This window comes from Saccopteryx bilineata, chromosome 1 (genome assembly GCF_036850765.1).
Source record: "Saccopteryx bilineata isolate mSacBil1 chromosome 1, mSacBil1_pri_phased_curated, whole genome shotgun sequence".
Taxonomy (NCBI): domain Eukaryota; kingdom Metazoa; phylum Chordata; class Mammalia; order Chiroptera; family Emballonuridae; genus Saccopteryx; species Saccopteryx bilineata.
Window position 1 is genome coordinate 74,359,753 of NC_089490.1, and position 23,109 is coordinate 74,382,861.

Consider the following 23,109-nt stretch of genomic DNA (forward strand, 5'->3'; position numbering starts at 1 on the left):
AAAAATAATAATAACTGTTTTCATCACACTAAGCAATGTTAGCTGGCCTGATGAACAATTCCAAAATTTCAGTGAGCTTAACATAACAAAAGTGTTTTTATTCATGTCACAGGACAAGGTGTAGAAGTAGTTCTGCTCACCAGTATGGAACCCAGACTCCTCCTATCTGTAGCTTTTCCATATTCTTTGGTCTTGAAGCCTGTCACTGGATCCTCTCCATCCAGCCTGCAGAAAGCTCAGAAGATTTCAGGAGGTTTAAAGCCCAAGCCTAGAAGGAGCCTATGTCATTTCCATTACTTTTTATTGACCAGCTTTTGAACATATGGCTTCACCTATATGCAAAGAGGCTAGAAGATACAGTCTAAGCAGCATGCTTGGAGGAGAGGAGAATATAGTTCTGTAGCAACAAAATATTCTCATTTTTACTGGCTGTCCTTGACAGAAAGGGCATTGGTAGGAGTGCTACTTGAGAGGTAAAGATGAAAAGAGAAAGCAATGTCTTTAGAGTCTATCCAAGCAATGGTAAATATATGATGTAACATTCTGTGAGCACTAGATGAAAGTGTATATATAAATGGCTTGGCCCATAATAAGTGCTCAATAATTCTTAGCTGTTTCATTAATTTTGTATATGATTTTACAGACTAAGCATTTAATACACTAAATGCCTTTTGTGAGGCTATAAAACATATTTATCAAATATCTGTGTGTATATTTCATACTCTTCCTTTTCTCTCTGAGAGAAAAACATATTATCTTTTGCAGTAAGAAGATAAAATTAAAGCCCCAAAGCAAAATCAAGTTTTATATTTTCTAATAATACTACTATTTATTTCTTCTGGACCTTATCTCAGCTTCTGTTATTATTCTGAGAGTCCTGATAATGAAAAAAAGGAATAGTGTGAGAGCATTTTATGTAACCTGATAATGCTATTGTATTATCAATTAAGAACATGTTCTTCCTCACAATTTTTTAACTTCATAGTTTACATTTTAAAATAATCTAGATTTATACATATTTTACAGAAGCTCCTGAAAACCAATTAAAATTAAATTTTAAAAAGTAATGAACTTTATATACCAACCAACCTTCTTAAAATACAGACTTACTAAATAGGGAGAAAATATTTTGTGATTTAAATCTAAAGGTGATGTGTATCCCTTAAGCCATTGAAATACACCAGCAAATTATTTTTTCCATGGTGGTACCCAGTAAGAATTAACTCAGAAATATATCAGGAATTATGTTTATTTTATAGATGCTATAGTTATCAATGGGGAAAAATTCCTTCCAATAGAGATCACAAATTAGGTTTTATAGAAAAATTTACTTTTTGATTTTAAAAGAATTTATTTCAATCTCTTTCCAGCAAGAATAAGTTATCCATAGAATGTTGACAGAATAGAATCATAAAACAAAATTGAATTACACTTCCTAATATCTATGATTAAAAAAATACCAATAACACATTCTGAGGATTTACTGCATACCAGATGATGTTCTAGATTTGTTGAGATAGGTTCTATTATTCATTCCATTTTATGGATGGGAAAATAGAGAACCAGAGAAGTTACTTAACCAGACTAAGATCATGTTCCTAGTTTGGAGCAAAGCTAGAATTTGAAAAGGGAACCCGGCTCCAGGGTCCAAGTTCTGGACCACTACCAGTCCCTAACAACTAAGGGGTGACTAACTCTCTGAAACTGATAACCAATGCAATATGTCAAATTTTTCTCATACCATTTCTGTGTATAAAAATACCTACTTGGTATTCCAAACCAATAGTTCGTCCCTAGTTCTGAACATAAAAAAAGGGGGTAATGAAACTAAGGAAACTGTTTACTACTTATTTCCTGCCTCCTCTCCTCACCAAACAGGCCTCCTTCTGAAAGTGACTGTGTGCTCCTAGCATGAATGGTATGGAAAGCTGATAAGAGCAAGGAGAAACGTGATGGTATAATAACCCAAGTGGGCCCCAGCTGGTTGGCTCAGTGGTAGAGCATCGGTCTGATGTGTGGATATCCTGGGGTCAATTCCCATTCAGGGCACACAGGAGAAGTGACCATCTCATTCTCTACCCTTCCCCTTCTCCTTTCTCCCTTCTCCTTTCTCCCTCTCTCTTCCCCTCTCACAGCCAAGGCTCCACTAGAACAAGTTGGCCTGAGCGCTGAGGATGACTCCATGGCCTCGCCTCAGGTGCTAGAATGGCTCTGGTTGCAGTGGAGCAATGCCCCAGATGGGCAGAGCATCAACCCCTGGTGGGCTTGCCAGGTGGATCCCCATCGAGGAACATGCGGGAGTCTCTCTACCTCCCTGCTTCTTCCTTAAGAAAAATACAAATAAACCTGACCAGGTGGTGGCGCAGTGGATAGAGCGTCGGACTGGGATGCGGAAGGACCCAGGTTCGAGACCCCGAGGTCACCAGCTTGAGCGTGGACTTATCTGGTTTGAGCAAAGCTCACCAGCTTGGACCTAAGGTTGCTGGCTCCAGCAAGGGGTTACTTGGTCTGCTGAAGGCCCGCGGTCAAGGCACATATGAGAAAGCAATCAATGAACAACTAAGAAGTCGCAACGCGCAACGAAAAACTAATAATTGATGCTTCTCATCTCTCTCCGTTCCTGTCTGTCTGTCCCTGTCTATCTCTGCCTCTGTAAAAAAAAGAAAGAAAAATACAAATAATAATAATAATAATAATAACCCAAGTGGGATTTGTCAGGGTAGAATGACAGTGCTGCAGGCTCTTCAGAAGTTCATTTTCATGTACATCTTGAAAACAGCATCTCCTCTCCCAGATCCCTGATCTGAATTCTGAATTCCAGTTGGGGGGTAGGGGGGTGGGTTTGATGTGAAGTTGCAGAGCAAACACCCAGAAGCAGGAGCTCCCGTGGCCAGCCTCTTGCGGAGGGCCAGGGTGCTGCTCCAGGAAGGATTCCGTCCCTTCTTCCCCCCTCCCAAGTGCAAGCAAAGCTCAAGCTGACAGGCAAGCCGCAGAAAGGATGAGCATACTTTCTCCAACTCTCACAATGTGGGATAAATGGCTAATGAACAGCTTGCAAAGGAGTATATTCAAATGTTTTTGGTCCTTTTTGCTTTTTCAGTTGGTGTTTGCCATGCAAAGAGTGAAAGCTTCTTTTTTTTGTACATTGAAGGGTATTAACGTTTTATGGAGAGGAGATGGATTGGTCTTTTTGAAGTGCTTGCTCTGCTATTACTGCTCAAAGAAAGAAATCAGTTCCACATTAAGCGGAGGCTCTCATACCAGCCTGGGAGGCCAGAGGGACATCATGTTTCCCTTTCTGAAATCACAACACACAGCTAAGAGAAAGTCATAAGATATCTCAGGTCCGCTTAGAGCCGCTTGCAAATTAGTAGCTATAATTGGATCAAAACTACCCAGCTGTTGTTTGTCACTAAATGGGCGCAGCCGGGAGAAGCCCCTCTTGTCCCCAGTGGGAAAAATGTCTCAGTCTGACTGCAGATTAGAGAAGGGTGAGGCCATCTCTTAGGCCTTAGAGAGCGTGCAGCTTTTGCTCAAACTTTCCGAATTGTTGTGTAATGAGAAAACTTGGAAAACCACTTCAAAAATGCACCAGCCACTCAGAGTAAATGAGGCAAGTGCCGCCCTCGACTAGGCTTCTCCCCATCGCTTTCAGCGCTGCAGCTGCGCTAATGAACTTCCGCGATGAGACACGAGCTCTTCCTAGGCTCTCCCGCCCCGTCCTCTCCCACCCAGCCCACTCCCCCGGGGTTGGTCTTCTCACCATCGCAGTGTTACAGCGCACATTCGCTCCTGGGCTCACAGCTGCTTGGCAGTCTAGGTTTTCCCAGGGCATTCAAGAGGCAGAAGCCCACTGCCCTGATATGCGTTCACAGTTTACCCTTAACCAAATTACGGTATTTCATCTTTATTACAAAATGAAGTCTGACTCGTGACCCAAGTGACCTAGAGTACGTCATTTAAAAATCTTCGAGTCCCAGGTTCCTCATCTGTCAAATGAGAATAATGATAATAAGGTTTAGGGGAAGAGCAAACATGAGAATCTATGATAAGGTTCCAGGCTGGTGATAGACCCTCCTCCCTTCATCTGTCACCATGGTGATTAACTTCATGCTTGGAGCACAGTGGTGTTCTTTGTATATGCTGAGAAATTTATCCACCCAGAAACGCTTAGAGCTATGAAGGACACCCTAACAGACTGCACATACTTACATAAATTTAATTTTTCAATCGCTGTTACACTTATTAAAGTTGATAATTTCAGAAATAAAAGAACAACAACAACAAAAAAACCATGAGGATGGAAAATGGCTTGAAGACATCATTACCCTCAAACTCTACCCCCTCAAAGAGTTTTATTCATTGATGACATCTTTCTTCAGAGCACTAAAGAGCAGAGGAAACAATGGCAAGCAAGTCCCACTTTTTCTTTATTTCCCTCACTTTTCTTTCAGGATGGCTTCCTGTCCACCACTGGTGGGAGGCTACCTCGGGACTTCATGCCAAATGATATCAGGACAGTTAGAAAATAGGAAATTTCTGTTTCCACTCTAGGCATCAGAACAGCCTATTTTATAGGGGGCTACAGATGCTAAATTATTTGAATCTTCTTTCAGATGTTCCTAATTTACATTGTCTGTGGCAAATAAAAAGATAAGTACAATCCATATTGCAAATGCATCTTACTATAATAAATCTATAGCCTTCTTTCCCTGGGTCTTCTCCATCTCATGGAATTTATATTGCCATCATAATAATGTCAGAACCACACTATGAATATCTTCCTGCTAATTATGCCTAGTTTTTAAAACAGTGCCCATTTATGAAGACAGTATTATGGTATTCTTGATTATACCCTAAATAATTCTGTAAACATAAAACATGCTGAATAATATTGGAATTCCACTAAAGAACTGCAATAAAAATAAAACTACCACATACATTCCAACATTTTTTCTTTTTACAAAGAATGCCTTTGATGAGACACAATGTCCTTTAAAACCCTCTGAACTAGAAAATCCATAAATATTAATTCTGATTGTCAGTTTAATACTAGAAACAGAAATTATAGAATGTAGCTCAAAGAATAATACCAAAATAATAATGATGATGATAATCATAGTACTAATCATAACAATATTTAATGAGTACTAATTATTGAGTACTAATTATGTCCTAGGTACTATGCTTCCATGCTTTGAAGACTTGAAAAAATTGACATGTCAGGTGTAAAGCCAGAAGCCACGGCCAGGGCCACCATCACAGCAGCCTGGACCATGCAGGTTCGCATTGGATTCGGACAGTCGGTAAAGAAACAATGGAGCCAAAAGCTGATGGGCCATAGTCTTTAATCCTAGCTTGCACCCGGCGGGCAAGCAAAAAACACACACTGGGCTCCAAAACCCACTCACATTCAGTGCTCACAAAGCCACTGACTTATCCGAGTTTCCTAGAATCAAAGGTTTCTAGCTCACCAGCCTTATTCTCCTCAGTTCCCCATCTCCTTCCTTCTCCAACATCAAACTGCACAAACTGGCCTCTCACTCAATACTCCGCCATCTTGGCTGCTTCTCCTGGCCACATGGCCTCTTCTCTGCTCTCTGCTCTGCTCCCTCTGCTCTCTCATGCTAATCATCCCAGGAACCAAGAGTGCAAGCTCTCATTCTGCCCCCATTTTATAGTGTAGATTCCAAACCTTTAATCCAATATACAAAATAGGGAAATCTCTAATACAAAGACACTTCTCTGAGGCATGATTGGATTGTACCGCCCCACATCAAAACAGGTGGGAAAGGCTTAATCCCAAAACCAAGCACCAGGCTACAAGGATTCTACCTGCCCCCAGAGACACACATTAATATCACCTGGGCAACGGCCTCCTCATGGGCAGTGTCATATTTAACAAAGTGAGCATAATATACTCTATCTGCCCAACATCAGGGTCACCACTTGTAGCACTCCAGCCTGCTGGGAATTACCATTGTCCTGTGGAAAAAACCTACTCAACACACAAACTTGTGTCAAGAGGAACAGGGGGAGGCCTGCCAAGGGAGGCTAAGAAGACTCCTGAATTTCATTCTTCCTTAGCTTTTACTGATCAGAAGCAGAACAGAGGTAACAAGATTACAAGGGAGGGAGACCAGGTGATAAGGGGAAAGAATGACTAATGGCCATTTTGCTGACATGGAGAAAGGGCTGATTTGGATCAGTGCGTTCTTTTTCTTTTGCTAATTAACAAAAGAGACAATCTAAAACCTCTAGGCTAATTTTCTAAAGCCCTTTCACATGCATTCCTTTGTATCTGCACAAAGGTCACTCACTCACACAGCTTCTTGGGTGTTTATATCCAAGAGACATTCACTCAGGTCTTTTAACTAAAGTTCCCCAATCCAAGTCATAGAACGTTCAAAGTTAGATGGGTGATTACTTACAGAAGACATGACTTTTTTCATACTTATGCCAATTCTTTAAAACAGGAATCCTTCTTTTCCTCCATTTCATGGTTGAGGACACTGAGACTTGGACAGATCAAGTACTTTGGTCAAGGTTGCATTGCTAGTGTGATAGAGTATGGATTAGCAAGACTGACTTTGAGGTCACATTTAAATTGTTTTATTTATTTTTAGATTTTAAAAAAGAAGAAAAAAGCAAAAACAGAAGTAGAAATAGCAGAAAATTTCTTTAATTAGGCTTCCAGCCTATCTTATCAACTCTTCTTTTGTTGTTGTATTGGTTTGGTTTGATTTGATTTTTTGGCATACATGAAAAGACAAAGAAGGCAAACTTAACGTTGGTGGTAAGCAGAATCTCTATAGCTAGAATACATAATCACGTGATGTAAAGGTCCAAGAAATGGGCTCTGATTCAAGGTCAGATGTGTCAGCACACGGGAGAAGCATAAAACTCTGCTGATTGTCTTCCTCATAATGCTCCTAATAATCCAGCCCCATCTTACTTCACACCCTGTCACTGTGTTCACAGCTTCCCCAGCGGAAGAGTTTCTCAGAAAAGTGGCAGCACCTTCGAAATATAATTTTACAGACCAAAGCAACTGATTGGGCTGTGTGGCATTCTACACTGTTCTTCTGACATTTGAAAACTTTGATTCAGTTTCCAAAGCTTAATATGCATTCAGTTTGGGCAAGTTTATGGTTATGAAGGGTATATCCACACCTGCAGCATGTCTGGGCTGGAGGTGGAGACTGTTACTTCTGTATCTGTGATGGTCAGCTATACCTGTGACATATCTGTGGATCTGGGACAGTCCCACGGTGACGGGAAAGTAGAGGGCTAGATTTAGGATACTGAACCTAAAAAAGTATTCAATTTCATTTAAATGAACAATCTTAAACATAGTGAACAAAATTAATGATTCAGATACACACATGCTAAGGACACAGAAACATGAATTTACTCACTTTGACATACAAAAAGACAAATCAAATTTGCCTATAATTTAAGTTTTAAAATCAAATGCTATAAAAAACTGAAAGCCTAATACATTCATTAAAAACTACATTTTCCCCTACACAATTACCTCAAATGATGATTATACATATATCATATTATATGTTTATAAATAAGTGATCTGGCAACTTCTATATAAAGCAATTTGAAATTGCATGAATAGTCTCTGTGTTACCTCACCCCTCCCCAGACATTAACGCAGACAAAATCTTACACCTGACAAAAAGAAAATGACTGCATGTGCCTCAAAGACAATGGGAGACACTAGCAGAGATCTGTACAAAATCATTTTCTGATCAATTATAACTTATTAAATAAGACTTGGTCTGAAATGAATACAATTGGGGTACACTATTTTTTTTTAACATTGAAAATGTTTGTATTTTCCCATTCTTCACAGATTCTTTTCTCCAGGGAATAAATAAAAAAGGAAATCCAGTTCAATTTATTTCCTCCAATATAGCACACTAGGACTTCCTCATTTAAACTGCAGATGATGTCCCCTCTAGTCTCCTCCTCCCCTGAGCCTGCGTCGAGGAAGACTCTCAATGTATGCTCAGCCACCAGCTACCACAAGTCACTTAAGTAAACACAGAGGCACCTTGGTGAAAGCAATTGCATGGTCTGAATACCATCAACTGACACTTCTATTCAGTGACCCTCTCAGGTCTCAGAAATGGTCTTTTCAAATTCCGGGTCTTGAGGTATTGATTTCAATCAGCAGCTTTTCCTAAGAGCATCATTTCAAAAATAGCCCTGTCACAATTTCTACTATCTCATCTTAGTTTCATCTGGGCTTTGTATTCCTATTTGAAACCATCCAGTGAGATGACACCAGAGGGTTTTACTGAGACATCGATTCAACTTCATGCATAGGCAATAGAATATATTTTCCTGTATATGAGAAAACATTAATATTTAAGTTGATGGTGGAAGGTTTCAGGTTTAAATGGTCCAGTTACTTTTTTTCCTTTTCCAGTAGAAAGAAAAATCCCAAATTAGACCACTCTTATCATTAAAATTCTCAAGCTTATTGCTAAACTGAACTGGCAACTCAACTGATTAGCATCAAGTCTACCCTTTCAGGACACCTTTGGAATAAGTTTAAAAGAAAAAAAAGTCCAAAAAGATGTGTGGCATGTGTGCCTCTGACAATCTAGATGATGCTAAGTTTTTCTCAAGTTGTCATAAGGTATCTAACAAATGTTTATTTAATGACAGTGATCTAAAGAAGGATGACATCCATCATGTAACTTTACAGTAAGAATGTGGAGGTTCTGAATCACCCATAATCTTACCTGTTAAAAATTTCTTGGACTGCTCTGATAACCTTCCCATAGCATAAGATAAAGTGAGGTTATTTTTCTATTTCAAAGGAAATAGCAAAGAACCTAATCTTAATTACTTTCTATGCTCTAGTCACTGTAATAAATATGTCCTTTCATTTCATCTTTACATAGGCCCTTTGAGAAAGTAATATCACATTGCACAAACAAAGGAACAACTGATACGAGGGACCTATCCACATCATCAGGGATTTGAATCAAATTGGGATTTGAATCCAGGTCTTCGGAGCACAAATACAGGCATTCAGATATGGTTTTAGAATTTACTATGTACCAGGTGCTATGTGAGGTAAGGGGTACTTACAACTGAACAGTATATGTATGGGTCCTGCTCTCAAAGAACCCCTATTCAAATAGAAACCAACCAGACAAAAAGATCACAACTGAAAATATGGAAGAAAAAGTCCAAAGTTAAACACTAGCACACTGAACACAGAGTATATTAAACAATATTTGATTGAATAGGTTTTGGCCAGGAATATAAGGATGCTTTAACCGTAAGAAAGAATGTTTCAAATTAGGAAATCAGGAAAGAAATGTATTATCATCTTGAATGCCAAAAGGCATTTAATAAAAATGAATATCTGTTATTGATATTTAGAAACTTACTAATATAGAAAAAATAAAAGGAATAATTACAAATACTGGAATATAAATATTATCATCTACCCAGAAAACCCAAAGGAATCAACTAAAAACTATTAGAAATAGCAAAAGTTAAATCAAAGATAATTAAAATGATATAAGTGTACAAAAAGTTAGCATTTTCCTAAACACTATAAATTCCAAATTAGAAAAAAAGTTTTTTTTTAAAGATCCACATGTTGGCAGTTCATAAAATTATTGAGTACCTAGGAATAAAGTCAAGAAATACAAAAGACCCATATATAAAACTTTATTAAAAAACAAGAATATAATCTTATAATCTTATATACTATTGGGGGAGAGTCCACTTTTACAATGTCTTTGGAGGGCAATTTGATAGTATTTATAAAAATTGAAGATACCCTTTGAGGCCCTGGCCTGTTGGCTCAGTGGTAGAGTGTCGGCCTGGTGTGCAGAAGTCCCGGGTTCGATTCCTGGGCAGGGCACACAGGAGAAGCGCCCATCTGCTTCTCCACCCCTCCCCCTCTCCTTCCTCTCTGTCTCTTCCCGCCCTGCAGCCAAGGCTCCACTGGAGCAGAGATGGCCCAGGCACTATGGATGGCTCCATGGCTTCTGCCTCAGGCGCTAGAATGGGTCTGGTTGCAACAAAGCAACACCCCGGATGGGCAGAGCATTGCCCCCTGGTGGGCGTGCCGGGTGGAATCCGGTCGGGCGCATGTGGGAATCTGTCTGACTGCCTCCCCGTTTCCAGCTTCAGAAAAATACAAAAATAAAAAATAAAAAAAGAAGATACTCTTTGACCCAGCAATTTTACTTCCAGGAAACTGCTCTGCTGAAATTCAGTCACAGATTCAAAATTATTTACTTGTGAAGATGTTTATTTTATGTATATATGTATATAAAACATATACATGTATTTAATGTAAAATAATAAGAATTGGAAAATAATAGGTGGCTATCAAAACAGGGAATAGATAAGTAAGCCAAAGCACATTTATACTATAAAACATCATATATCCTGTAAGTAGAATAAAAGAAATATATAGAAACTAACTTAGAAAGATGTCTATCACACATTGTTGAATAAAAAAAAGTTGAAAAATTATAAATATTCTCTTTATTGCTGTACACGTTTCTATTATGTGCCAATTTTTATCCAGCCTATTGTTTCTATAGTTTAATAAAGATCCTACAACTCACAGTACACTCCCTAAATTTTATAACAGAAATATACACCAAGTACTGTGAGAGCCCAGAAAGGAGGTGCAAAACTTTCCCAAATGGAATCCGTCTTAGGCATCACGGGAGAGCTCTGTGCGTTGGAGGGTGAAGAAGAATTTTTTCAATAAAATGGCTGTGAAAGCATTTCAAAGAGAGAATAGCCCCTAGTGCCAAGCCCCAGGATAGCGAAAAGTCATGGCACATTCCAGGGAGACTGAAAAAACCCACGCAGCAGAAACCTGGGAGGTAGTTTGGGGCTCAGTTGGGAAGCACCTGATGTGACAAGCTAAGGGATTACAATTTCATTCAACCTCACTAGGGATACAGAAGGGCTTTTAAAGTAGATAAATGGCATAAATTCTTCAGGAAAAGAAAATACCCTGTCGACAGTGTGGGAGATGTATAGCATAGAAATTTGAGGGGAAGAGAGGGATTTGGGAAAGAAAATAAGCAAGTTGAATTTGTGGTGGCATCTCACACAATGACAAGATAAGGTTTAGAGAAAACGCTGTTCTTAATGGGTCTGTGTCATATAAGACAACTTGGAAATATGGAATATGCACCAAAAATGCAAAAGAAGCATTGGGGCAAGTGAGAGGAAAAGGTGGGTTTGAGAGGGGAGAAGAGACAGGACAGGGGGGCTCACACTCACCATCAGTCAGAACTGCCCCAGGGTGTCACATAGATATCACCCTTTCAGGGTACAAGTAATAGGGGGAAATCGTTAAGATGAATGAACCTGGTCAAGTCTCAAAATCAGAATGTGGAAAGCAAGTTGCTCGCCAGGAAAACAAACAAACAAACAAACAAACAAACAGAAACAAAAACATGTTTATTGAATCCAGAATATTATTTTGGGTAACAGAAGCCCCAGGAAGTTTTTTGATACTGACTATAGACCAAGATAAAATAGTCTGAAATCATCATCATTTGTGAGGGAGCACTTCTTCACTCATTGGAAACATATCTGCCATGTTTGCATCATCTGTCAGGCAGTGTTCTGGGGGCCAGAGCTAGAGGGAACAGAAGGAGAGGGAACAATCCCAGCATTGAGGGTCTTTGCTGCTGATGAAAGAACCCAAACACATGAGAGAACCTGAGGGAGAATCTGCCAAGTTAGCTAAGAACATCAATATGGAGAGTCAAAGAAAGGGGAGTTCCCAGCCATTGGGACAGCAGCAAGGAAAGTGGCAAAGGCGCGGAAGGGCCTCTGGTTCTCCCTCTCCTCCTTCCCCCAGCTGTGAGCCTCTTGAGTGTGGGGCGGCACTTCCCTTCGGTTTGCCAACGACTGGCTGCATGTCAGCACATGCCGGCACTCGGTGAGTTTCAGTGAATTAATTGAGCTCTGACCGGATGATGAATGAGAGGGAAGTGGGAAACAGCCCGACTCTATTCTCTGAGGCTCTTTTCTCTGACACCAACGCCAACATCTAGTGAGCATTTTGCTGTCCGCTGAGGGCTCCCCAGGCGTGGCTCCGCTGCATGCTCACAACTGCTTTCTGAGATGCAAAGCCTTAGCATCCTCATTGGAAAGAGGAAGTCACTGGTTCATAAGAGAAGCAGGCAGAAATAAAAGGGCAAAGAGACAGATATATATTGAGATGCTGGGAAGAGGTAACTAGGTAAAGCAGCGCACTCTGGCTTCAACTCAGTGGGATTCAGGTTGCTCTCAGCGTTTACAACAGCAGCCATGCTGACTGAGTGGAGAATATCTGAGCAGGGAGTGTTTGTGTGCCTGTGTGTGTGTGTGTGTGTGTTTACCTGTGTGTGTGTGTCAAATGAACACCAGTGTATGTAAAAAATCAGAGAGGAGCTGAGTCAAGTCAAAAAGAGAGAGAGAGAGAGAGAGAGAGAGAGAGAAGGGAGGAGGGTAAGCAGGTGAACAGAGCTGTGAAAGGTTTTAAGACAGGGAATGGCCAGAGGCATCAGGACTTGGACACATAAAGACAAAATTTGACACCTAATCTCAATCTCTTCCTTATAAAAAAAAAATGCCATAGATTTGATGGCAAGAGTTGTTAATTCTTGTAACTGTGAGGGTGGCACAATGGTTATATTGTATATATTTCTTTGTTAAAGTCCTCATTTAGGGATGGTTACTGAAGTAACATGACATGATGTCTGCAGGATGGTATGAGCTTGAAAAAACAAGTAAAAATTTGCAGCAAGGCATTATGTCATAAAATCTCTAAAGGAGACCTGGAGACCTGGCCATAGACCAACCCAGGGGTTATGAAAGAGTGGTAGAATTCTCTAGCCATCTTATTTCCTTCTGGGGACATTAAATGGACCAATAGCAGTATTCATGAAAGAAAAATGAATTTCAAGTATAAAATATACTGTCTTAAATTAAAAGATATCTCCTATATATGTTAATTTTATTCAGAAAAAAAATCAGTCAATTATATAGCAGATGTAGTATTTAAGCAAAGTACACTGGTGATTGCAAGATGTATTTAAGTTGTGCCAAAATTTGCTAGCCTTTCCACCTCTTCTCCTCCTCAACCTGAAAAAAATTTTCTTACCTATTGATGACCTTCAATTATGACCTTGCAAATTCTGATTAAAAATGTGTCTCTAACCTTATAAATTAAAAAAAAATAGGTTTAGCATGGCACCAAGATAAACTCTGTCTAGCCCGACTAATGGGGCATGTGACTAACACAAGGGCTAATATTAGAAATCAGAAATGTGGAAAGCCCTGAATAATGAACCACAATTATTGTCTGGATGATTCTTTTCACATTAGATCCCAATTACCTATTTCCAAGTGAACTCTGGAGATCTCACCCATAAAAAGACTTTTTGGGTTGCATTCAGTTTATTTTAAATACACACACACACACACACAAAGACACAAAACAAAGCTATCAGAAAATCCTCCCCAGAAACTGAGAATGACTTCCTTATGTCTCGGGAGATACTGCCAAGATTCCCTTTAAGGTTTACTTCGATGGCACTCGAGTAAGATTCCCATATGGAATTACTCCCCACACAGGAGCCTGACCTGGGGGAAGCTGAACAAAGCAGAGATTATTTACAAACTCTCAAAGCAGGGGCTGTCTTACATTTCCCCCATCCTGGATCTGATTCCATCAGTAAATGCAGTACATATTAAGTTATAAGGCATAATTATAGAAAAGCCGAGAAGTGCTACAGAAGATCAACCCTCCTTACACCATGAGGCAGAGGCCAAGGCAGCCGAATGCTGGATGGGCTGCCTGGATGGCTGGCACCCATGAGTTACCACCACCACTGAGGCAGCCAGAGATGATTGATCCCAGCAGGCTCATGCCAATTCCTAAAGACATCTTATAGGAATCAGCTGTGTTCTGAGGGCGGGCAGCCTTCCTGTCAAATAACGTTCAGGCAGTTGCAATAGCCCCAGAAGCTCAACCCACAAAGTACCCTCAAACCCAGGGCCTTAACTAATGCAAGCAATACCAACATACCAGTTATTGGTGGAGTGGGATTTGGTTGGTTTTTATCCAAAGAGGGGAAAAAAAAAAAAAGATTTCCATGACACAAAAGAGTATTTAAGGACTATCATGAAAAAGGTAATACTTTGTTTTGGCCATCCTAAAAATGGTAGGTAAAAACATTGTATAGTTGTATTTTGTTAATTGAGAAAGCCTCAAAAATTTTTTCAAATATGATGGGAATTGTTTTAGGTTAATTTGCCTATAGCTTTTCATGCCTTAGACTTTTCTTGGTTTCATGGGCATACAAAAGAGACATCAGACCGCTCATTCAGTAGGAGGGCGAAATACTGTGTAAGGGAGCAGCAGGCTTGGCCTCAGCATCCTGGGGCTGGTCATCCATGTCTGTGTGATGGGGAGAAATAGCAACCCAGCCCTGAAACCACTCATGGGGCTCCTGGAGCCTCCATCAATTGGATTAAGTGATCTCTTGCTACAGCCACTATTTAGACAATGTTAATTTTTAAATTATTATTATAGAAAGAAGGCAGAATGAAGTAAAGTAAAGCTTTGGAGTAAATCTGCCTGGATTCAAACTTCATCTTCACCACTTACTAGCTGTGCCACTAAGTCCCTTAACCACTGACCTCACTTTTCCTCATTATTGAGATGGAGCATATTGGTATGTCCTCCGTGATGCCCTCTACTGAGACTTCAGTGACAGCCTGAGCTTGGTTTAGTGCCTGGCACAGTCTGACTCAATAAGGGCTTGTCATTTTTATGACTATCTAAAGAATTTACACTTTCAAAGCATATAAAGAAAATCAAAGACCCTTTGTTTGTGCTTTCCTATAACATCCTACAATAAGAGTCTTGGTATCTTTCCCATTGGGGGCATGTAAAAGATATTCCATAAAGTTTATGGATTAAACTGAAAGTACAGTTATTCTGGAGTATAAAGTAGGTGAAAATTTTATTTTTAGAAGCAAAAGCACTAATATAAATATTTAAAGAATCATGTTAGAAAAAATCTGAAAAATGCTGTGATATTAATGGCAATGATATTTTTATGCAGCTTTGTCAAAAACATTATGAAACATAAACAATATTTCTGATGAACAAAAAATATATCGTGTTGGTTGAATTGACCATATTGACCATTTCTAGAGTATATCAAGGTAAGTCAGAAGTTTCTGGAGAAAAAAAAGGTGGGTGCTATGAAAATGCTTAAGAGAAAACCATCTGATAATCTATTTTTGTTTGACCCTAATTCATCATTTTAAATGTAAAAAAATACTTTAAGTTATAAAATAAAAATTATTCAAGATGTGTTTTTAATTTGCTTTTGAATGACAGCAAAGTAAATAACCTCAATATTATGTTTTTGTTTCCCTTGGGCATTAAAAATTTCTTGCTTTATTTTAGCAAAGTGCCGACCAAAAAAGTACTGCTTAAGATGTTCCAATGAAAAACTGAGAAAATCTCCAGTGTCTAGTAAAAATTAGACTCATCATTTAATTGTTACTGTGCATATATGTGACATTCGATTGTTAGGTCTCTTAACGCGCGCGGGTGTGTTTGTGTGTGTGTGTGTGTGTGTTAACCATTCCAACAGAATCTGGCAGAAAAACAGTCCTATTTCTTTGCTGTTCTAAATCTGCTGGTTGACATTGTGTTTTGTCTTACAAAGATTTTTTTCTCAATGAATAATTCAGACTCAAAGTGCATATCGGTAACTATATTTAAAACCAAAAAATTCGTCACATAATAAATACATTTTATGCACATGTTAACTTCGAATTTACTTCAGAAAGCTATTTACAATATAAATAATTATAAATGGAAACACTTTGCAAGATATCATTGACATAGCTAATATTTTCTACTTTACATTCCAAAGTAAAAGTTCAAATTACAGATTTATACTACGATGTCACTAAAAACTTTACATTGCAAGATGGTATTTGAAATATTGGCAATCAGTATCTTCTTTCACAAATATAATCCTTTTTATACCATGTCAGTCAAAAAACAAACATAAAATATTTTATCTTTTTTGAAGTGCCTACTCATATGTTTCATTTTTTTTGAAATATGTCCCCTTTGGAAAATAAAGAAAAAAGTTACAGTACTTCTAAAATCTTCACGCCATTTCATTTCTTTTGAAATGTAAACACTCCAGGGTTGTTGGGTATAAATTCAATTGTGATTAAATGTGTTCCAGATCAGCAAATTAGGACAAATTTTCTACTATATAGGTTTATGAAAGCAAAGCCCCATGCAGCAAAATTATAATAATTAAAACTATAAATGTTTGGTTTAAAATTATTCATTAGGATTTCTTATATGAACCATCAGTTTTTAAGGAGCACAGCAGAATACAGTCTTGTTTCTCGCTTTACCATTGCATGTGTGTGTTTGTGTGTTAATACATATATGTAAATATATGTAATACACACATACAGCCTTTCTGCACACAACTTAGAGAAGGAACTCTGAACAGACCCCTATTTGGATGTGAGCACAATCTCACTTTTTGAGTTAAGGACTACCCGTACAATTCTTGTGCATAAGAAATGCGTACCCCACATGGATATTCCCCCCAAGAACGTTTTTTATGTAAGATATCCTTTCCATATGTTCATAGCTATTCTGTCATTCATTTAAAGTTTAGAATGATAATGAATGTTTTATCCACAATGCATTTCCCAGTAAGAACTAACCAATAAATTTAACTGTATTAGAGTCAAATTCCTATTTGAAAATACTGACATTTACATAAAATTTGAACCACTTACTTAGAAACCATAGGATTTACATTCTTCATTAAGTCATTTAGAAAACAGAATGTATGTCTATGTGATTTGCGTGAACTGGGGAGTCAGATCTGGGCATTCAAAATCCTTAAATTAAAGAAAGTGTATTTACAGGGTAAGCTATCCACTGGGCCAGGTAAGTGACCCGAAAATGGTGAAGTTCTCAGTTTTTCAAATATCACTCCGTCACTTCCAAATTCTACTAGTACCAAGAGAATTTCATTGAACACCTTAATAATGTCCTTCTCTTGAAAAAGAGAGAGAGCTATAAAATATTATACCTGTATACAGAATGTCTCTTTAGCTGTAGTGTCTTCTATCAAACTTAGTTGGTCTAGGTCTTGGATGGGTGGGTAGGTGGGTGGGGAAACCTTTATTTTTATTTTAAAGTATCTATGCATATTTTCCAAATGATTTTTTATTGAATCAATCTCCACCACCACCCCCCATTTGAAAAGAAAAGAAAAAAATACGAGAATATTATCCTTTTCAGGAAGATCCCATTAAAGCTTATTTTAAGTGGATTCTCTGCCCAGAAGCATCATGTGGCAGCTGGGTATAGAGAAAAATTAAGAATACTACACAATAGAAATAGTCTAACTCCCATAAAATAAAATCAGAAAAGAATGAGTGGGTTTACTGAAGGCAAATCATTTATTGCATCCTGTTCTTTTCTGAATGTCCCATCAGCACTGTTTCCTCTTATCCTATTGAATATATAAGGCAGTTACAGTTGAGAAAAGCTGGTCTGTTATATTCAACATAGGATGTCAAAAGATGGAGCTGAAGCACACCTATGTGTCTGACCTGTGGTGACTGTGACAAGAATATTTTGCATCCAAAAATAAAATGTCAAATCTGTATGTTCTCAATAGCAGTGTTCACAAAATTTTCCAGAGAAAGACAGGGTATATATTGATTTCTTTGGTCACTTTTTAAAGTTAGGTAGGGCAGGCAAGTAAAATGGGCAGTAAAGATACTCTTACTATTACTAGAAAGCTTGAGCTTAGTTTCACCTAATGAATTGCCTCATACTGTAAGAGCAATTGGATAGAGCACATTGCTATGACTCCCTAAGGTGATATAAAAATCATACCTCTCTCTCCATTTTAATCAAGTATTATGATTCTCAGCATTTAACAAAGTTATGGAAATCAAGGATCAAAACTAAAGCCAATATAAGTTTAATTTTAACTGATTAAGTTATTGGAAACATACATATTTTATATCCCATATTTTAAAAAGACACAGATGACATCTTCATTATGAGGCAATATGTTCCTGCACAGAACAAAAGAGTGTAGGTTGTAAATATATTTAAACATGTCTGCATGTACAGTATATTAAAAAGATACCTTGCCTTAAACTGTCTCAACTTATCTTGGAACATTTTGTAATAATCATGCCACATTGCAAAAAATATAAGCTATATAATACTGTGAGCCTGTAAGGCAGTGTAAGTAATACAATAAATATGCTACTATAAAATTATTGACTTATAAAATAAATAGTTTGTATTTAAAACTGGGTCAATCTATCAAAAATTTTAATTAAAATGTAATTTAGTTAATTCTGTCCTCACTTAAAAGATATTGGTCATACCATTTAAAAGATCATTATTCCTTCTAATTACCCCCTATTTGTAAAATTTATAATTTATTTCTTTCCTCAATTAACTATCTTCTATATTAATTTTCCACTGAAACTTCTTTATTGACATTCTTTTCTTTCCTATCAGTTCATTTTCCTTGATTCTTAAGATGCTATTTCCTTTATAGTCTGTCTCTGACCTTTTCGTAGAATGTATATCCATCAGTAAACCACATCTATATAGATTTCCTTTCCAAAACAGACCATATTCTTCAGATATTTGTGTCTGTAAACCATTTATCCATTTACAGAAGTCTGCAAAACCTTAAGCATTCCTAAAAACTTACTTCATGTTGCAAAATGATCAAAAATTTATTTTAAGTATTCCAGGAGCTTCTCATAAATATTTTTTCCCAAAATTACTGAATACTTTTGCTAGTATAGTTCAAAATTTAGTTTTCATTGTTTGAACTTTTTTGAAAATATATATAACCACTAACTTTCTCACTTACTTGCCCTTTTTTCCATTTACAGCACATTGTTTCATACCCAAGATATAATTATTTAACTTTATGTAGCCATTTCCTCATGTGCAAACAACCCAGTATTCCCCTCTCAGATTAGCATCATTCAGATTGTCACCTACCTATGGATTGCCAAATAACTGTGTCATATGATGAAAATATAGTAGTAATCCCTGAGTGTTCAATATCACGGTATCTTTAAAATTATAAGTCAATTTCTTCCAATACATTCCCTCTGAATATGGCAAGAGTTTCAGGTGTAGGACTCCTAGAAAACATTAGCTATGAAACTTCTTTAATCACCTATGTCACTTTGCTTTGATTACTAGGGAATAGTACCTTAAATAAATCTTATTTTTCTCCTCCCTTATCAGTTTCTACCATCTACATACTGGCTGAACTAGAAAGTTGTCTGTCTGTAACTATACACGCTTAAAAGAGTCCATGCACCTGCTTAAATTATAAAGTGTCTAGACCTCTATATGAGTACAGAAAAGCCAGAATGATCAGTTTCAACAACTTTATCACTTAATGATTAACAAGTTCAGTTCTGCTGCATCACCAAACTACGGAGCCATGGAACTTCAGAACTGCCATACAGACGAAGAAACTAGGGCCCAGGAAATGAGAGTGGTACATCTCTGTTCCCAAAATAAGTTATAGGCAGGGTCAGAACCAGAACCGAGAGATCTTGGCATCTAGTCTGCTGGTCTTTCTACTGTTTCACATGAACTTAAGACCAAGGTTTGTTTTTGTTGTTTACAAACAATAAAAATATGAATACTTTGCCTGTTCCTTCAGTCAAAGTACTACTCTTGCCTTTTTAATCCCTTTTCCATCAGCTTCAGCTTTTATCTTAAGACTCTCTCCTGAGGCTTTCCACATGTTGTCACATTTGCACATCTGTGCTTTGAAATGTTTTCAAACACATAACTGCTATCATGTAGCACTTCACTGGTTTCCCTTAGCTTTTGTCCTTATTAGCCTTTTTTCTTGAATTGGTTTGAAATTTTTATTTGGTTGGTTTTATGAGCCCCAAATATGTTGATTCTATATTTTGAACCTTAAATTATTTGTTTTGAGATATTATTTCATTTCTCTCTGCCTCTGACCTATCTTCACTAACTATTTCCAATTGGGCACTCCAAGTTTTTGATGTATGTCTCAACATCTCTGTACTTTCACTTAGAAAAACCCTTACTGATATGTCAATGTGATCCTGTTCCCTAACTCAAAAGTAAGGTAAAAAATCACCACTTCCTGATTGCTTATAATGGATACCAGGTGAAAACTCATTCTTATACCATATCCATAACCATTTCCCTAATTTATACCTGAACGAAATGAGCTAGCTGCTTAGAAACACAGAAAGGAAAACAGTTTACAAGACGCATCTCTCTCTTTCTTAGTTAACTTGGGAATGAAAATTTCTTTAAGAATCCTAACGTTCTAAGGTTAAGGAAAGTTACTCATTTGGGGTATATTTATGGTACATAATCTATATGTCTGCACATAAAGTATAGATAGCGGTCTGTGTTGTGTGAGGTTCACTGTTCATCACAGCACAATGTTGTCATCCATCAGTCCTTTCATGTGGTGTATATGCTCACTTAATCCACACAAGTATTTTCTATTCAAAATGTATCTATTCGGTTCCCATATAATTAGAGGGGAAATTTGTGTATTCACTTCAGCTCCATTATCTGTGAAAAACCTTGAATGCTAGTGCTGTTTTCTTTGATTTCAAAGGAACACATGTGAAACACCAAGTAACTTAAAAATTATCCTCTCTAACAATCTGTAGCATAGTAAATCCTGGTCATGGGGCACTAAACTATAAATATGTTTCAGAGATCCTTAAAGAACAAAATATTTTAGAAAAACATCAGCTTCCATTGGTTATTATAACAGATGTTCCCTTGTGTCCTTGTGCTGGGTCTGACTGCATCCTTAGATGGGAAGTTACATCAAAGTGTGAGCCATTACAGCCCAAGGAATAGTTTCTAATGGTTTCGCTGTCATATAAGTGCTCCAAGGCATATCCAGTTAATGTGTAAGCATGCTTATCAAAATACTGCCGGTGAGAGCCAAAGCAGTTTGGAGAGACGGCGGGATGGTCTCCTGCTGTCTGGTGAGGAGACATATCCGAATGGAGATAGTCTTTAGCTAGGATCAAACTGGATTTTGAAATGCGATCCGAACTGGGACTGCTTATCCGAGACAGTGCAGTGGGACTGTTGTCATAGTCATTTTCATGGGGGCTCAGCATCTTTCCCTCTCTCTGCTGGATGTGGTCACACGGTGAAGTGTTAGCAAGAGTGGAGCCAGGACAGACTTCGTTTGTCGGTGGGGGCTGTTGGTAGTTTGCAAAACAGAGGGAGTGCTTTTTCCCGGCTCCATTAATGGAAGCCAGTTGGTCTGGGGGTGCTTTCCTTAGCTGCAATCTGTTCTCTTCTTCTTTAATCATTTGCTGGGTAGCTCTTATCAGAGTTTCAATTTTGCTAGGTTCATGCGGACTATTTTGATACTGCTCAGTGCGATAGCGGTCACCTGATTCGCTGGCAGAGCCGGGGTCTGGAGAACTGACCACGCTATCTTCATCCCAATGGCCTCGCCCTGGAAAAAATAAAAAGTAAAAGGTAAGTCTTCTCAAAATTCATCCCCCAAAATGTAAGTGTATTTCTTTTTAAAACAAACATTATATTCTTCATCTTTAATACATGCAGCAATATTTGAAACAGACAGGCTCACATGATAGAGGGTCAAAGTATTGTTCTGGAATTCATCGTTCTGTGGCTTTTAAGTGTAGATGAAGTTTGTAACATGTTTTTTATAAGGTAAACCTTGTTCATAGGTTGTGAATGCCAATTAGCAAACAGGTGAAGTGTGTTTGTACTTCACATATGCATATCATTGGACCTGTCTGGCTGTAAATTATAAAAGAAAAATACATAGCTTTAGTTTATGTTATTTTCTAGAAAAGCGTCATGTTAAATTAATGCTTAGAAAATGCTTTCAATGGGTTTTGGGAAGACAATGATATAAGCTGGGTTATTTCCTCAATTCCAAATAAATCACTTGAAATGTCAATATTGCTAAATGTATCTTAAGCAGAGTTACAAAAAAACTTTAATGTAATTTTTAAAGTGAGTGTTAATACATACACATTGATATAGATGTATATGTGTAGATGTGTGCATGGATATGTGTATGTCTTGTCCCAATCAAAAATATAAATATAGCCTTCTCAAATCTAGTGGTAAAAATCTCAGTTTTACACATAATCATATAATAACTTGTATCTGAAATAAGATAAAGATAAATAAAAATTTTAAATGGTAATAAAACTCAATCTGAACCAAAGAGAGAGCTCTAATATGCAGGAATAGTGCATCCAAAATACATTTCATGAATTAAATAATTCTCAAAGAAGTCTGAAGTCAGTATAAAAGAAAAAAGAGAAACAGGAAGGGACGCATGACCATTGTGAACTGCTGAACGCAGCAGAGAAGCCCTGGATCATGTGATCCATTGCTTTCCTTTTCCCTTCTCTCCTTATTTTATTTTCAATATTTTCTTCCAAACCGTGTACGGTAAGCCAGGATTTTCACTTCGCTCCATTCTTTGGCAAGCCATTGCCCTTTGCCCTGGGCTTCTATTACCAGTCTACCAAAGTAGAGAAACTCAAAGTAAAAAGAGAAAAGTAAAAAGCAAAACCAGAAAATTAAAATCATAGAAGGCAGGCAGTGCTGGGTGGCATCTGACAAAAGCTGTTATGGGTGAGTACAACACCATCTAGAACATTGCTCACCCTAAAGACGCAGCAAGGAGAGTAATATCAGGGCCACTGGATCAATTTTAATGTCATTGACATTTAGAGAAATAAGAAGGGTTTCAAAGACCTGTCGGGACCCAAGTTTGAAATGGACAGAATGGGTTCCTTGACCAGTTTTCTTTCAAATGAATGAAGGATAGCATTAGTAGCACTGACAGCTTGCCCTTCAGTGCCCATTTCTGTGTGTTCAAACAGCCCTGTAATAGCCTCAGGTGAAAATCTCTGGGTACTCCACATCTCTCTCGGTCCTTTACTCACAGGGGTCCTTGTGGGTTGCCACAATAA

General features: G+C 37.9%; 1 protein-coding gene across 3 annotated transcripts in view; it reads right to left on the reverse strand.

Annotated features, from left to right (window-relative positions):
• Positions 1-15,795: 15,795 nt before the first annotated feature.
• Positions 15,796-23,109, reverse strand: part of SIM1 (SIM bHLH transcription factor 1) — a 72,996-nt gene continuing 65,682 nt past the window's right edge. For all 3 annotated transcript variants that reach the window (XM_066254462.1, XM_066254461.1, XM_066254463.1), the window contains one exon: positions 15,796-21,605. In XM_066254462.1, the coding sequence (XP_066110559.1) occupies positions 20,875-21,605 (731 nt within the window). In that variant the 3' untranslated portion in view covers positions 15,796-20,874. The remainder of the gene's footprint in view (positions 21,606-23,109) is intronic.